This window comes from Barbus barbus, assembly GCF_936440315.1.
Source record: "Barbus barbus genome assembly, chromosome: 9".
In the NCBI taxonomy this organism is placed as follows: Eukaryota; Metazoa; Chordata; class Actinopteri; order Cypriniformes; family Cyprinidae; genus Barbus; species Barbus barbus.
Window position 1 is genome coordinate 18380207 of NC_136737.1, and position 18100 is coordinate 18398306.

The 18100-nt window shown below is 44.6% G+C and overlaps 3 protein-coding genes across 3 annotated transcripts; 2 read left to right on the forward strand and 1 right to left on the reverse strand.

The window, feature by feature from the left end:
- Positions 1–322: 322 nt before the first annotated feature.
- Positions 323–1774, reverse strand: LOC306875260 (hatching enzyme 1.2-like; the record flags this gene model as incomplete). Its single annotated transcript, XM_079425738.1, has 5 exons — positions 323–713; positions 805–922; positions 1006–1146; positions 1261–1339; positions 1706–1774. The coding sequence occupies 5 exons, from the start codon at positions 1772–1774 to the stop codon at positions 323–325; spliced, it is 798 nt and encodes a 265-aa protein (XP_079281864.1).
- Positions 1775–6186: 4412 nt separating this feature from the next.
- Positions 6187–7353, forward strand: LOC306875518 (hatching enzyme 1.2-like; the record flags this gene model as incomplete). Its single annotated transcript, XM_079426149.1, has 5 exons — positions 6187–6255; positions 6337–6415; positions 6530–6670; positions 6754–6871; positions 6963–7353. The coding sequence occupies 5 exons, from the start codon at positions 6187–6189 to the stop codon at positions 7351–7353; spliced, it is 798 nt and encodes a 265-aa protein (XP_079282275.1).
- Positions 7354–16694: 9341 nt separating this feature from the next.
- Positions 16695–17861, forward strand: LOC306874770 (hatching enzyme 1.2-like; the record flags this gene model as incomplete). The annotated part of the gene is made up of 5 exons (XM_079425011.1): positions 16695–16763; positions 16845–16923; positions 17038–17178; positions 17262–17379; positions 17471–17861. The coding sequence occupies 5 exons, from the start codon at positions 16695–16697 to the stop codon at positions 17859–17861; spliced, it is 798 nt and encodes a 265-aa protein (XP_079281137.1).
- Between the last annotated feature and the right edge of the window lie 239 nt (positions 17862–18100).

The following is an 18100-nucleotide window of genomic DNA, read 5'->3' on the forward strand; positions in this document are numbered from 1 at the left end:
CGACTGACTGACTGACTCACATCACGTTACAGTCTTTGTAATGCAGGAATGTGTAAAGAAGATATGCATGCAATGGGTTTTTCCTCCATTGTTATATATTTATTTATTGCTTAGGAGATTCCTTCATTCACTTCCTGCTCTCAGTCTCTCAGAATAAATTATTAGATGTAAAGACAATCCACAAAAAGGTTCACATTTGTTAAATGTTTAATTTTCCCCACACATTTCAGAAATACAACAACATCAGAAAGAACATCACCTTATTACATTATTCACCGACAGACACACAAACTATATTAAGTAGTCTGCATAAGCCTCATCTTCAGCATCCATACAGCTTGTTGATCCTCAGGATGTCAGTGTTGGACATTCCCTGCCTCTGTCCGATTTCCACCGTCCCATCAGGAATGGGAGTGATGGTTTCCAGCCCGGGCTGGATGGAGAAGGCTGTTCTTCCATAGTGCATGATGGAGCCGTAGTCATATGGAGTGTCTTGGTTGTTGGTGTTTTGTTTCTGGAAGTTGTAGGCCATATCAGGAGACATGTTCTCCCAGTTGATCTTGACATACTTGTCACGATCGCTCCTGGTTTGCTCGTGGTAGAAGCCCAGGGCATGATTGAGCTCATGCTGAACGATACCGTGATACACACAGCCGTACCTGTTGAGGGAGACCACCTGTTTCCCACCAGTTCTGCCAAGAGAAGAGTAGCACCTGAGAGGAGAGAAATAAGAGATGTTAGACAATATCAGTCTGATTTAATGTTGTTTGTAAAACAGAGTCCAGAAGGTATGATTTTTCTCACCCATCTTTGTTCTCAATACTGATGTAGTCGGTCTGAGTTGATCTGGCCACAAAACGGATGCAGGTTTTGGAGTGAAAGGTGGACATGGCGTTCACAATCACTGATCTGTCATAATAAGCTGCAAACAAAAGGGTCCAAAGCTTTAAAATGACATTTAAATGAATGATTGATAGATTCAATGATTGAAGGAGATTGACTCACAGAATTCACCGCTCACTATGTAAGGGATCTCCACTATGTTGTTAGAGTTTTTCTTCCAGAAACAGTTGTTGTTAAAGCAGTAGAGAGCATTTCTGGTTTTGGGAAACACCAGGTCTCCTTCGATCAGGACTTCAGAAGACCCTGCATTTAAAATGAAATACACTGGTGAAATAACACAAGCTATTTATAATCTTTGAACACTTTTTGGAAATGTGACCCACTTCTGGCTTTAGAGAAATATACAAAGTGCCTGACCATTGTTGGACTCCAAAATCCTTGTAGTGATGTCCAGAGGTTCAGGCTCTGACACAAACACTCCTTCAAACCTTTCCTCCTGGAGGCAGAAAGAGAGCTTTTTAAAACAACTCTTTTGAGAAGTGTTCCGTTAAAAAAAATAAAAAAAAAAATAGCATATGCTTGTTAGGCATGTTTTTGAGCATTGAAGGTTTGAGTGGGTTTAGGCTGGTCTTTAATCGGTCCTGATCTGGTTGTAAGATGATTATGAGCTGGTCGTGATAGGAGCTAGTTGCTTAGGACCAACACATCACCACCTTAAAGCAGCTCATGACCTGCTAAGGACCAGCATAAATCAGCTGCCATTTTTCAAAACATACCTAACCAGCATATGCTTTTTTGTTTGTTTGTTTTGTTTTTTTCAATAGGGTTGATCGTTTAAGGCAGAGACTAGACAGGATCTTACCATAAGAGGAGATGCCTGTGAGACACCAAACAGCAGCAGCAGAATGGAGAAGGAGGCTCTTGTGTCCATGTTGTCTAAGTGTGTAGAAATGTTCAGGATGCTCCTGTGTTGAGCTTTAGTGTCTCTGTGCTGTCAGACCTGGACTTTATATTCACCTGAGTAGGTGGGTTTTCTGGAGGATTATGGGTAGGGTCTTAGTGTCCAGAAACTAATGTGTGTAACTAAAGGGAGGAAACTCTGACCTCGCCTGTTAGTCCAAATCCTTCCAGAAACAGACTATAACCTAAGTTTATATTATTTATTGGGTTTAACACTAAAGTAGACATGCTGTAGTTTTTGTTTTCTTAGTGTCCCAAAACAGTAGCATACGAAGAGGGTCCACAGAACTTTGAGCACTGGAAAAAAAAGGGGGGAAAAAACCTTTCCATCTCAGAGGAACTATAGTTAAATTTAATATCGTTTAATACAACAAAAAAGGAAAGATGAAGAAAAAAAAAACATACATTTGCACAAACATTTCCTTAAATTAGCTAAAATTAGTGCTTCCCTTTTAATTTATGACCCTGCCACTAAAAAGAAACTATCAACCAGCAAACCCTATGTAAATATTATAAAATGCATAAGAGCATTAAGAACACAATGAAAACAGTAATGGAAAACAACTTCAAGGTCTCTCCAACACAATGTTTAATAATGAAAAAATACACATAATTTGCATGCATTACTTTATCTGATATTTACCAGTTAAACTGTAACAGAAACTCCCAATATAGTTAGGCTTTTATTGAAAAAACAAATTAATAAATAAAAACAAATCTGTATTTTCTTTGTTATTTTTTTAATAATGACCAATGAAATGGCTAACTTTTGTAAAATAAGAACAAAAAAATGTATGTATGCAATGTATGTATATAAATATGGCTTCAGTTTCCCTATATATGAATTAATAATAAGTGATACTCTATATATTTTTATAATTACATAAAATAACTGTAACGGAACTGTTTGTTTAGTTTCCTTTTTTCCTTATTTGGTTCTTCCTGTTTTAGTTCATGACCTAGTTTTGTTAATTAGTTATATTCATCACCTGTGTTCTATTAATTACCTTGTTTCCTCGTTTGTTCCACTCCCTTTATAAGTCCTCAGTTCTCCCTCTGTGTTTGTCGGTTCTTAAGTTGTAAATGGTCTTACGTGCGTTGATGCTATTAAATTTACCTTTTTGTTATCCTTGTGTGTGGGCGCCGATTACTACAACCACCAACCGTAACAGAAGAACCGACCTCTTACAGAAGACAAGATTACTGCTCAGGAAGCTGGAGCTTGTGCCCGTTATTTGCGGGGGTTCACGCCGCCGTTCGCGGCTCGCCCCTGCCCGTGCTGCGTGGGATGTCGGGCTGCCTGTAGCGGCTTACCCTGGCCACCCGTTTTGGGGAAAACGGGTCGCCATTCGCCGCACACCCTTACCCACGTCTCCAATGAAATTCGTTCCGCCTGAGACGGCGAGGAATGTTCCGCCCGCGGCGAGGAGGATTCCGCCGCAAGGGGCGATGAACGTTGCGCCGTCGGCAACGAAGAGGATCCCGCCGTACACGGCGATGAATGTTCCGCCCACGGCGAGGAGGATTCCGCCGCGAGGGGCGATGAACGTTGCGCCGTCCGCGGAGAAGAGGGATTCCGCCGCCAATAACGGTTTCCCCAAACCACCGAGGGGGGAAAAACAGGTGCCGGTCGGGATTTTAGTGGAGTTTGAGGGCATGTCATTCCCTCCAGTGCCTGCTCCTCGTCAGTGCCATCCAGTACCTGCTCCTCGCAAGCGCCCTCCAGTGCCAGCTCCTCGCCAGTGCCATCCAGTGCCTGCTCCTCGCCAGTGCCTTCCTGTGTCTGCTCCTCGTCTGAGCCCACCAATTCCGGCACCTCGCAAGTGCCCACCTGAGTTCCCGCTGGTCCCGTCCAGCCGTCCTGAGTTCCCGCTGGTCCCGTCCAGCCGTCCTGAGTTCCCGCTGGTCCCGTCCAGCCGTCCTGAGTTCCCGCTGGTCCCGTCCAGCCGTCCTGAGTTCCCGCTGGTCCCGTCCAGCCGTCCTGAGTTCCCGCTGGTCCCGTCCAGCCCACCTGAGTTCCCGCTGGTCCCGTCCAGCCCACCTGAGTTCCCGCTGGTCCCTTCCAGCCCACCTGAGTTCCCGCTGGTCCCGTCCAGCCCACCTGAGTTCCCGCTGGTCCCGTCCAGCCCCGCGCCTCCAGAGCGCCCTCTAATGTCCGCGCTACAAGAGCGCCCCTTTGAATCTGCGCTGCAAGAGCGCCCTCAAGTGTCCGCGCTGCAAGAGCGCCCTCAAGAGTCCGCGCTGCAAGAGCGCCCTCCTGCGTCTCCGCTGGTCCCGTCCAGCTCTCCTTCGTCTCCGCTGGTTCTATCCAGCTTCGCGCCTCCCGTGCGCCCTCAAGTGTCTGCGCTGCAAGAGCGCCCTCAAGTGTCTGCGCTGCAAGAGCGCCCTCAAGTGTCTGCGCTGCAAGAGCGCCCTCAGGAGTCCGCGCTGCAAGAGCGCCCTCCTGTATCTACGCTGGTCCCGTCCAGCGCTCCTTCGTCTCCGCTGGTTCTATCCAGCTCCGCGCCTCCCGTGCGCCCTCAAGTGCCCGCTCCTCCAGAGCGCCCTCAAGTGCCCGCTCCTCCAGAGCGCCCTCAAGTGCCCGCTCCTCCAGAGCGCCCTCTAGTGCCCGCTCCTCCAGAGCGCCCCCAGGAGTCCGCCCCTCCAGAGCGCCCCCAAGAGTCCGTTCCTCCAGAGCGCCCTCAAGAACCCTCTCCTCCAATGTGGCCCCCAGAGGGGAACTTTCCCAAAGAAATTTTGGGGGGGGGCCATATAGTCTCAGTCTGTGTGGCCAGGCCAAGGGCCAAGGCCACGGAGCACCCCGATCCGCCAAGGCCGCCCAAGGACCCCGATCCGCCAAGGCCGCCCGAGGACCCCGATCCGCCAAGGCCTCCCGAGGACCCCGATCCACCATGGCCGTCCGAGGATCCCGATCCGCCAAGACCGCCCAAGGCTCCAGATCCACCATGGCCTCCCGAATCTCCAGGCCTGCCATGGCCTCCCAAGGCTCCGGATCCGCCATGGTCTCCCGAATCTCCAGTCCTGCCATGGCCTCCCAAGGCTCCAGATCCGCCATGGCCTCCCGAATCTCCAGTCCTGCCATGGCCTCCCAAGGCTCCAGATCCGCCTTGGCCTCCCGAATCTCCAGTCCTGCCATGGCCTCCCAAGGCTCCTGATCCGCCATGGCCTCCCGAATCTCCAGTCCTGCCATGGCCTCCCAAGGCTCCTGATCCGTCCTGGAGGCTTCCCTGTCCCATCCTGGTCCTGCTCCAGCCTCCAGGACGCCCACCCCCCCTCCCCGATGTTACTGTTACGGTGCGGGACGCACCTTCCGGGAGGGGGGCGATATCTGTAACGGAACTGTTTGTTTAGTTTCCTTTTTTCCTTATTTGGTTCTTCCTGTTTTAGTTCATGACCTAGTTTTGTTAATTAGTTATATTCATCACCTGTGTTCTATTAATTACCTTGTTTCCTCGTTTGTTCCACTCCCTTTATAAGTCCTCAGTTCTCCCTCTGTGTTTGTCGGTTCTTAAGTTGTAAATGGTCTTACGTGCGTTGATGCTATTAAATTTACCTTTTTGTTATCCTTGTGTGTGGGCGCCGATTACTACAACCACCAACCGTAACAATAACAGTTGGCTCCAAAATAAAAACACTGTTATTTCTTATCGTTGTCATGGTGTCTTTCCAAAATGGTATAACATTTTCATCTGTGAAACAAGAATAAGTGGATGGTGATTGTCATTGTCCAACTCCAAAAAGCAAATTAAAATAGTCAATTTGTGATTCATGTGCATTATTCAAAGACTTCTGAATCAATTTGATTGTTTACATGAAAAACAGACTGTAATATAAGTCGTATTTACTCAAATCATTGTCATCTTTAATATGAATCTGGTGCTCATGAGAAAATGTTTTGCTTATGATCAGACACAAAATGGCAAATGATAAAAAAAATAAATCTTAAGTTGTTTTGTACTTTGATAAACTTTATTTTTCCCAACACAATTACACATTTCAGAACTTAAACACCAGAAAGCAAAGACCATCATTACCATGGATCTTCCTAATCAGGAGAGATGTTCTCCCAGTTGATCTTGATGTGCTGGTCACGATCGCTCCTGGTTTGCTCGTGGTAGAAGAGGCTCTTGTTAAATTATGCAAGGGAATGTGGATTAGTTAAACAAATTTAAGAACCATTTCTGATTATGTACGTTTTTTGACAGGTAAGGTCAGAGATTCCTCCCTTTAGTTACACACATTAGTTTCTGGACACTAAGACCCTACCCATAATGCTCCAGCAAACCCACCTACTCAGGTGAATATAAAGTCCAGGTCTGACAGCACAGAGACACTAAAGCTCAACACAGGAGCATCCTGAACATTTCTACACACTTAGACAACATGGACACAAGAGCCTCCTTCTCCATTCTGCTGCTGCTGTTTGGTGTCTCACAGGCATCTCCTCTTATGGTAAGATCCTGTCTAGTCCCTCCCTAAACAATCAAGGTTCCTCAGATAAGTCATTTTAAAAATCTCTCTTTCTGCCTCCAGGAGGAAAGGTTTGAAGGAGTGTTTGTGTCAGAGCCTGAACCTCTGGACATCACTACAAGGATTTTGGAGTCCAACAATGGTCAGGCACTTTGTATATTTCTCTAAAGCCAGAAGTGGGTCACATTTCCAAAAAGTGTTCAAAGATTATAAATAGCTTGTGTTATTTCACCAGTGTATTTCATTTTAAATGCAGGGTCTTCTGAAGTCCTGATCGAAGGAGACCTGGTGTTTCCCAAAACCAGAAATGCTCTCTACTGCTTTAACAACAACTGTTTCTGGAAGAAAAACTCTAACAACATAGTGGAGATCCCTTACATAGTGAGCGGTGAATTCTGTGAGTCAATCTCCTTCAATCATTGAATCTATCAATCATTCATTTAAATGTCATTTTAAAGCTTTGGACCCTTTTGTTTGCAGCTTATTATGACAGATCAGTGATTGTGAACGCCATGTCCACCTTTCACTCCAAAACCTGCATCCGTTTCGTGGCCAGATCAACTCAGACCGACTACATCAGTGTTGAGAACAAAGATGGGTGAGAAAAATCATACCTTCTGGACTCTGTTTTACAAACAACATTAAATCAGACTGATATTGTCTAACATCTCTTATTTCTCTCCTCTCAGGTGCTACTCTTCTCTTGGCAGAACTGGTGGGAAACAGGTGGTCTCCCTCAACAGGTACGGCTGTGTGTATCACGGTATCGTTCAGCATGAGCTCAATCATGCCCTGGGCTTCTACCACGAGCAAACCAGGAGCGATCGTGACAAGTATGTCAAGATCAACTGGGAGAACATGTCTCCTGATATGGCCTACAACTTCCAGAAACAAAACACCAACAACCAAGACACTCCATATGACTACGGCTCCATCATGCACTATGGAAGAACAGCCTTCTCCATCCAGCCCGGGCTGGAAACCATCACTCCCATTCCTGATGGGACGGTGGAAATCGGACAGAGGCAGGGAATGTCCAACACTGACATCCTGAGGATCAACAAGCTGTATGGATGCTGAAGATGAGGCTTATGCAGACTACTTAATATAGTTTGTGTGTCTGTAGGTGAATAATGTAATAAGGTGATGTTCTTTCTGATGTTGTTGTATTTCTGAAATGTGTGGGGAAAATTAAACATTTAACAAATGTGAACCTTTTTGTGGATTGTCTTTACATCTAATAATTTATTCTGAGAGACTGAGAGCAGGAAGTGAATGAAGGAATCTCCTAAGCAATAAATAAATATATAACAATGGAGGAAAAACCCATTGCATGCATATCTTCTTTACACATTCCTGCATTACAAAGACTGTAACGTGATGTGAGTCAGTCAGTCAGTCGCTCATTCAGCTGATGGTCAGTAAACCAGGAGCATCTCCATCAACAGAGCACTGCGATCCTTCTTAACTCATCATGTCATCTGTATCTGTGAACAGTGAGCTTGTCTTCTATATTAATGGCAAGAAGGTATGTTTACATTACAGATATTGGTTTTAAATTATGTTTTATATGATCTGTATATTTAAGGCACATACATTAAATTTGATCAATGTGTGCTTTGTCTTATCTGAAAATAGTACAATCTTTCTGACTTTTTGTCTCAATGGTTTTTTTTGGCTCATAATATTATTAATATTATCACTATAGTTTTAAGATTGCTTTAGTTCATAAATAAAAGTGTACACCACAGAAGGATCAGGCAGTTCCGGAGAAGGGGACTTTGAGCCCGGTCCTGACCCAGGTAATAAACCTACACTGGCCTCTGCTATAGGTACTGCCTCTACGCCGTCCACCAGCGGAGCAGGAACAAATACTGCCTCCAGTGGGGGCCTACTTACAGCAGCTCCTTCACAATCACTCAATGGAGTCTCAGGTACCACATAATCCAGATCCCCATCTTCTAATTCTCCCTCGGCCTCCAAAGACACCGGCGGCTCCACCACACTCCCAGAGAGATCAGGTGGTACTACCTCTCTTTGGGCTTGAGGCTTCAATGCAGCACGATGGATGTGCAGGACCTGACTCAGGTTACTTACCGGGGCCACGGTATACACCGAACTGCCAGTAGGCGGGGCTTTCACTACCTGATTTACCGTAGAACTCCACAAATCAAGGAGTTTGTGATGACCCCGGACCCCATAGTCTCGCATGTAGGCCAACTGGCCCTCACTCAATGGTTGTTCCCTCACCCGCTGATCATGTCCCACTTTTCTACGGCCTGCCGCAACCTGCAGCCGTTCTCGAGCACCCTCAACGGCAACCTGTAGCCGTGCCTGATGCTCCTCAATCCACCTATGTACCTGACCCGCCACTGGCGTCTGTATCTGGCCTAGCAGGAAATCTATAGGCAACTTTGGCTCTTGCCCAAACATCAAGAAAAAGGGAGACTCCCCAGTGGCCTGGTGGGGAGTGGTATTATAACAAAACACCATGTGAGCCAGGCAAGATGCCTAGTCCCTCTTTCTATAAGTGGGTAGGGTTTGCAACAAATTGTGCAAGGTCCGATTGAACCTTTCACACTGACCGTTTCCGGCTGGATGGTAAGGGGAGCTGCGAGACCTACCCACCTTATAGAGGCTGCACAACTGCTGAATCAGGTTGGACTCAAAATTGCGGCCCTCACCCCATATTTTAAAAAAAACACTCCTCCACCAAGACCCGAGCCACAGTTCTGGCCTGCTGATCCCGGATAAGAACCGCCACAGTAAATTTGCTGAACACGTCAGTCATTACTAACACATTCTCCTGCCCCATCTGAGATGGCTCTAACACGGTAAAGTCAATGGCCACTATCTCGTTCGGGCAAGAGGCCAACAAATGCCCCATGTAGCTTCGAGCAACTGGTGCCACATCTTTAGCCTGTTGGCACCGCTCGCACTCCTGAACCCAACGGGCCACATCAGAGGACATACCCGGCCGGTAGCACCGCTGTCGTGCCAGCTCCAGGGTGCGCTCAACACCTTGATGTCCATGGTGCTGATGTAAGGATGTTAATACCTCCGGCTGCAAGGCTACCGGCACTATTAACTGAAGCACCATTTCCCCTCCGTCAGGACAGAAGGCCCTGCGATACCCTCTTACTCTACTAACCGGTCCCATTGCCGCATGAGCATAATCACCGGCTTCTGCAAGAGTCGCCGCTCTCGCAGTTTTGGGTATTGCCCTTGTCGCCAAAACTGCAGGGCTTCCCCTATAACTGGGTCTGCATCCTGTAAGGCAATAGTCAGATGCTGAATTACTCGGCAAAGCCTGTACCGCACTCGATGTAATCGCCTGCCCCATATCTGTAACCGCTACTCGCTTTAGCAACTCTGGCACAATCGCCCCTAGCAAATCACTACCGTCAATCTGTTGCCCTACGGCATTCTGCCGCGACAATGTATCCGCATTTTGATTAGATCTACCTGCCCGATACTGAATCTCAAAGTCAAAGGCAGCCAATTCAGCAGCCCACCTCTGCTCCAAAGCCCCCAGCTTAGCCGTGGCCAGATGACTTGACGGGTTATTATCTGTACGTACAAGGCACTTGTGCCCTAGCAGATATTCCTAAACTTTTTCGGTCATGGCCCATTTAAGGGCCAAGAACTCAAGGCGCATAGAGCTATACGTGGCAGTATTACGCTCTGACGGCCGAAGGCTACTTTAAAGTCTGAAACACATCCTCACATTGTGAAGACCACGTTGCGGCCAGTTCTGGACCACGCTTACCAATTTTACCTCGAGTTAGTTCAGCCACTATTTTGTGTAGTGGGGCCGCCAACCTGGCGAATCCCTCCACAAAACGCCTATAGTAACTTACGAACCCCAGGAAGGTTCGCAGTTCAGCCACGGTCTCAGGGCGAGGCCACTGTGCGACAGCCTCAATTTTACTAGGGTCCGTCGTCACTCCCTGACCCGAGATTGCATGCCCTTGATACCTTACCTTTTCTCGAAAAAACGCACATTTGCCCAGCTTTACTTTAAGACCCTCAGCTCCCAAACGACCCAGCACCATCCTCAGTCTTTGCAGATGTTGCTGCACAGACGAGGAAAACACGATAATATCGTCGAGATACAACAAGACGGACTGGTGCCGCTGGTCGCCAAAGAGGCGCTCCATCAACCGTTGGAACATACTTGGCGCATTGCACAGACCAAAGGGCATCCGATTCCACTCGAATAGCCCAAAGGGTGTACAAAAGGCGGTCTTGGGATGGTCGGATTCTGAGACAGGGACTTGATTGTACCCACTGGCCAGATCTAAAGTGGAGAACCAGTGAGCCCCTGTCAATGAATCCAATGAATCCTTACTCATCTTAGAGTTAAGCCGACAGTAGTCTACACACATGCGCAGACTACCGTCCTTCTTCTTTACTAATACGACTGGAGACGCATATGGGCTACAGCTCTCCCAGATAATCTGCGCTTCCAGTAGCTGGCCAATGTGGGTCTTTACCAACTCGTAATCTGATGGTGGGATGCTTCTATAACGCTGTCGCACCGGAATGTTGTCGGTTAAAGGGATATCGTGGGACAGGAGGTTGGATCACCCCAAGTCCCCGTCATGTTTCGAGAACACACTTTGATACTCTCTAAGGAGAGCCCTAACCGGTTCTTGTTCTTCCACCGATAACCCTTCTAAATCGACCGACTTAATCTGCTCTGATATAGCAGAAGCGTCGCTGGAAGCTACCTGAGCGATCACTGATGGGACTACAGTCAGTCCAGCTGGTAGACCCACCAAATATACTTCCCGCAACCTACCTATGACTGCAGTGGGATAAAGCACTACATCCATGGTACCAACATTGACTACAGGAACTGAAAAAGTACCACCAGTTACCTGCACTAAGGAGGGTGAAGCTAATAATCCCGCAGGCAACCCAGTCTCTGGAGGCTCAAATAACACCGTTTTACCTGCAAGTGAAGATGAACGGGTTGCGATCACAAACTTCAAAGTGCCGCCTAAAATACGACACACGCAATACCCCCTTACCTTTGCATTACTACCATGATCTGAAGCGTGAATAACTTGTTGACAGTCTTGAAATGCATGAACAATTCTGGAATCCTGCGCCACAGATGGTAGCTCAAATAAAGTGGATCCGTGGCGACCAAACAGCTCCCCGTAACAGTGACTGAGCACTTCAATTCACGACTTCAATCCACAAACTGATCTCTCACCGTAACGTCGCCATTAGAAATGACATGTGGCGACTGACTCCTTACTTTCTCGAAAAAACTTAGCAAGGCCAGGGAGAACTCTAACAATGTTTCTCCCTCTTGTTGCCGCCGAGACAAAAATGTTTCCTTTAGTGCAATATTTGATTCTGCACAACCACATAGAAATAATTTTCTCTGGATCCTTTTTATCAGCACTTATTATATTTAATCTCGTCTCGAGCTTCTCCTTCAGGATGATCGTACAGGAAAAAGGCCTGTTCGGCAGAGGTCATATTACGAATACGCATACACGCTCGCGCTTCCTCAACCCACTCGTCAATACCCATACCCGACCTGCCATTAAAATTTGGACAGCGTCTGTCTCGCGGAATTAACACGGAGCGTTCGACCATGCCAGCACCCGTATAAGTTGAACCAGATGTAACAGGTCATGCTGTATTAGTAGAAGCTGTGCCAGGATCAAGCTGCTCCGTCATTACCCGATCCTGCCGCAGTCTCTCGTTGTCTGCTCTTAGCTGGGTCACTAACTCCCTCATCTTGTAATTCGTTGTCCATGGTGTGCATAAGCGGATACTCACCCGATCAGAATCTCACTGCACAGTCACCTATATTCTGAAAAACAAAACGAAAAACACGTACACAAAAAAAAAAAAAAAGACTCCACCCAGACTCTGAATCTGAACAACAACCGCGACCCTGCTGACTACACCAAATGTGGCATTCTCTATTCGAAGGGGCGCAATACCTTATCACCTAGTAGCCCTCACACGCACTTCGCGACTTAACTGATCAAGCCACCACAAGGGGGCTGCCACACAGACACCGACCAAGCCACCCTGTTTTAGTGTGCAGGGAACACACCTTTCTCAATAAAGCAAAGCTCAAAAGTTCGATACGGTGAGTCAGGTATCAGGCGGAGTGGAGTCACAATTAATGAAAGCTTTATTTACAGTAATAAAACACACACTTTATTAATATATGGCATCAACTCAAAAGAAAATCAAATAAAACTATTCTAACGATACACAACAGCAACTCTTCATAATTCCGGGTGGCACACCTAGACAGGATGGAAACAGCAATCAGCAGTGCACACTCACACCACATCACACCACACCTCCAGTGAACACAGCATTCAGGCAAAACCCTCCACCACACACAAAGGAAGGCTGCTCCTCCCCAATTGGCCACCCGGTTCTGATGAGAAATAAAGACAAAACAAAAAGAAATCAATAACTCAAACACGTAATCAGGTAAGAACAGCATGGCCAAAGCACATATTACAATACACATTTTAAACAAAAGTATTCGCCGTCTCAGTTCTTCCAAAATAGGCAAGCGGCCGCGTCCAGCCACCATGGCTACAACTCTAACAACTGGCTAAAACCAGACCATAACAACAACCTGATTACAATGAAAGAAACCATACCATAACACATTAGAATAAACCAAAAAGACCAAATACAGAAAACAATCTTCATTTAAGAACCAAACAAGAAACAAAATAAAATCAAAAAGGGACTGTGACAGAGAAAAAGCTGATTGTCTATTCGCTATAGACTTTAATTACCATTTTTCTCAGTTTCACTTTACTCACAACCCGTCACTGGAGTGGGGAGAATACCACAGCGCAGTCCAACTGATCCTGCGAGAGTTAAACATGGTCAATATTCTCAATTACAGAGAAAAGAAGTGCACCAGCACAAGGCAACGGCCGATTACTCCAACCGATCTGCCGGCTCAATTCAAACGCGATGTCATACGATCCCGAACAACGAGGTGATAATCCCGAGGCCGCGGCACAAGGCCTCAGTATGGAAGAACCACTTGCGGCCACTGGAATGGCCAACCATCAAGTTTCCAATCACAGTTGAAACAAACACCGAGATAGACACCAAGCGCACTGCAACACCGCACACGTTGGCTCACACCTATAATATAAAACACATACATTTTAACGAGCCAAATTCTAAAAACATCCTCGTAATAGATTTGACTTATCTCTAATGCGATTCACATAACCTAGTCACGGTGGCGTTTAAATACATCTCCGTAAAGACCGCCATTGCTGCAGACATCCCATAAAGCTCCTCAGTCCACCCTTTAACAAAATGAACCCATGAAGCCAAATAAAACAAATCCTAAAATATAATCACTGCCAACAACTCCTACCTCCCAATGTTCACACACCTCGCCGGAAGTGAGTTGCCTCTCTCTCGCGGACGCAAAGCGGACACAGAACAGACGCACACACATAGCGCCCCTACGGCCACTTCTATATTGTGTTCAATTAACGTAATTACCAACACTCCTCCTTCTATTACGGGGTACGTCACAGGTATACCGTACTGCTACAATATGAAGGAGGAAACCATGGTGTTTGAGGCTCACAGTATGTCATTTCTATGCACAGAACTGTTATTATTTAACTATGCCAAGGTAAAGACAGTTTTTCATTCTATGGCACCTTTAAAACATGCGGCGGCAGCTTGGATCCACTCCTCTTTGTACGCTCTCTGCCTGAACCTGTCTGCCAAGATCTCAGCTTACTGTTGATAGTCCTCATCTCTGCAACAGATTCTGCGAATCCGACTAAATTGGGAAATAGGAAGAGAACGTTTCAAAGAAACAGGGTGATATGATGATCCATGTAAGAGCATATTACGATCGGTAGGTTTACGATACAGGCTAGTTACAAATCCAGTTTCCGTCAGAATCACATTAACATCTAAGAAATGTATTTGATCTAACTGAGCATCCATTGTAAATGTCAAAGCATCACTGATTCATGAATTAACTAATTCATGAAACTCTACAAGCTGAGATTCTGTGCCACTCCAAATGAAAAAGATGTCATCTATATAACGTTTCCACAAGACAATATATTTAATAAATGGATTAGATGCTTGATTGAATACAAACTGTTCTTCAAACAGCCCACAAAATAGGGATGCAAAATTTGGAGCCATTTTAGAGCCCATGCTAACTCCAGAAATCTGCAAAAAGAAATCAGATCCAAACAAAAATGAGTAAGCACAAATTTCATGAGATCAGTTAAACAAGCAGTATTTGGGACCTGATGAGCATGTTGATTTAAATAATATTCTGCTGCTTGTAAACCCCCTTCAAAAGGGACATTCGTATATAAAGCTTCAAAATCCATTGTGACTAAAAGCATGGAAGTCAAAGGCAATTGTGCCGCTTGAATAATCTCTTAAGTCCATTGTATCTCTAATGTAAGAAGATAAGAACAAATACAGGTTGCAGGAAAAAATCTATGAACGCAGAAATTTTAGAGCCAATGGCTGACACAATTGTTCTACCAGGAGGAACATCTTTATAGGCCTTATTAATTTTGGGCAGAGTATATAAGACAGGCGTTACTGGATGTTCAACCCACATAAAATCAAACTCAGCTTTAGTAAAACAGCCATGCTCTAACAGTTGTTTCAAAGAGTCATAAATTCATGTTTTGAATGAGGATACAGGATTGCAATTCAATTTCTCATAAAAAATAGTAACAGAAAGTTGTCTTTGTACCCTTTTCTTACATGATTTGTTGATTGCCCTGACACACTTTTTTTTCTTTTTTGTGGTCATGTGGGCAATCATGTGATTTAAATCTGATATCTCACTATTTTCTGGGATTTTATCGATAATGATAATTAGACAATATTTAGTTTTGGCGATATACAGGATAATGTCAAATCCCACATCGTTAAAACAACAATTACATTATTATCACAGACGATATCGCACACCCCTACTGAGAGATCAGTACGGGCTAAACTAGGTTGACACAAGTAAAGGCGTAAATTCACTGTTATTCTGCAAAATACAATGCAGTATGTGAAAAATGACTTAATACATACAAAACTCAGTGTACTTACCATAACTTTAATAATATAAAATCCGTCTGTAAATGATGTTTTGTCGCCCTTCAGCATCGGCTCCGCTCTCTCGCTTTCTCGCGCACAGGAATTTGAATTCACTACAGCAACGGTTTCTTTCAGGTGCATGTGCACACGCGTTTTTTTTGCTGCAAAGCTTGTTCGGCCAATACAGATTTTTCACTTCTGCTGGATAGATTGGCTGAGCACAATATAATTTGTTCGGTGAATGTATATTTTTTAATTTAACTTAAGACCTTTAGTTAAAATTACTACAATTTTTGGTTTGGGGAGAATTATTGGGAAGCAATTTGTTGAATCAATATTTATTTGTCAGTTCCCACAATTTTTCAAAATGTAAATTTTTTACAGTGTTCTGAGAAATTTCGTAATACTTCAGTCATTAATATTGCGTACTAGTACCCTACTATGACCTTTACTTTAGAATGACTTATACATTATGTATTATTCATATTAATTATGAACCTGTATACAGTGGTTCTTCGTATTTCTTAAGAAGGTATGAAAAAAAGAATAGTTACTGATTAGCTAATAGTAAACTACCACATTCGACTAAGCACTACCACTTACTAATTCATTAATCAGAGTTTCTCGTTGGTTACTAGTAGTTACTAGAGTGTTAATATTGCGTTACTCATGTGTTCTTGTGTAGTTATTCATTAATGATGGAACAATATTCTAAAGTGTTAGCCTGACTGTAATACAAAGCCTAGATCAAAAAATAACATTTTTATACCACTAAACCATAAGCTAATTTAGTTTAGATCAAGAAAATCTACACTGGACAGAAGGGTGACCATCTGAACAACAGCTATAGGCAAAGATGTGAATTTACCAATGAAGTTATAAGTATGACCAAATAACCATTTAGTCCAATTATTATAAATCATCCAAACAATTGACTAAAATAATTGGACTAGCTAACAAAATATACGGTTCCTCTGAAGTTTTGTTTTTCAATGCTAGAAGCTCTGTGGACCCTCTTCGTATGCTACTGTTTTGGGACACTAAGAAAACAAAAACTACAGCATGTCTACTTTAGTGTTAAACCCAATAAATAATATAAACTTAGGTTATAGTCTGTTTCTGGAAGGATTTGGACTAACAGGCGAGGTCAGAGTTTCCTCCCTTTAGTTACACACATTAGTTTCTGGACACTAAGACCCTACCCATAATCCTCCAGAAAACCCACCTACTCAGGTGAATATAAAGTCCAGGTCTGACAGCACAGAGACACTAAAGCTCAACACAGGAGCATCCTGAACATTTCTACACACTTACACAACATGGACACAAGAGCCTCCTTCTCCATTCTGCTGCTGCTGTTTGGTGTCTCACAGGCATCTCCTCTTATGGTAAGATCCTGTCTAGTCCCTCCCTAAACAATCAAGGTTCCTCAGATAAGTCATTTTAAAAATCTCTCTTTCTGCCTCCAGGAGGAAAGGTTTGAAGGAGTGTTTGTGTCAGAGCCTGAACCTCTGGACATCACTACAAGGATTTTGGAGTCCAACAATGGTCAGGCACTTTGTATATTTCTCTAAAGCCAGAAGTGGGTCACATTTCCAAAAAGTGTTCAAAGATTATAAATAGCTTGTGTTATTTCACCAGTGTATTTCATTTTAAATGCAGGGTCTTCTGAAGTCCTGATCGAAGGAGACCTGGTGTTTCCCAAAACCAGAAATGCTCTCTACTGCTTTAACAACAACTGTTTCTGGAAGAAAAACTCTAACAACATAGTGGAGATCCCTTACATAGTGAGCGGTGAATTCTGTGAGTCAATCTCCTTCAATCATTGAATCTATCAATCATTCATTTAAATGTCATTTTAAAGCTTTGGACCCTTTTGTTTGCAGCTTATTATGACAGATCAGTGATTGTGAACGCCATGTCCACCTTTCACTCCAAAACCTGCATCCGTTTTGTGGCCAGATCAACTCAGACCGACTACATCAGTATTGAGAACAAAGATGGGTGAGAAAAATCATACCTTCTGGACCCTGTTTTACTAACAACATTAAATCAGACTGATATTGTCTAACATCTCTTATTTCTCTCCTCTCAGGTGCTACTCTTCTCTTGGCAGAACTGGTGGGAAACAGGTGGTCTCCCTCAACAGGTACGGCTGTGTGTATCACGGTATCGTTCAGCATGAGCTCAATCATGCCCTGGGCTTCTACCACGAGCAAACCAGGAGCGATCGTGACAAGTATGTCAAGATCAACTGGGAGAACATGTCTCCTGATATGGCCTACAACTTCCAGAAACAAAACACCAACAACCAAGACACTCCATATGACTACGGCTCCATCATGCACTATGGAAGAACAGCCTTCTCCATCCAGCCCGGGCTGGAAACCATCACTCCCATTCCTGATGGGACGGTGGAAATCGGACAGAGGCAGGGAATGTCCAACACTGACATCCTGAGGATCAACAAGCTGTATGGATGCTGAAGATGAGGCTTATGCAGACTACTTAATATAGTTTGTGTGTCTGTAGGTGAATAATGTAATAAGGTGATGTTCTTTCTGATGTTGTTGTATTTCTGAAATGTGTGGGGAAAATTAAACATTTAACAAATGTGAACCTTTTTGTGGATTGTCTTTACATCTAATAATTTATTCTGAGAGACTGAGAGCAGGAAGTGAATGAAGGAATCTCCTAAGCAATAAATAAATATATAACAATGGAG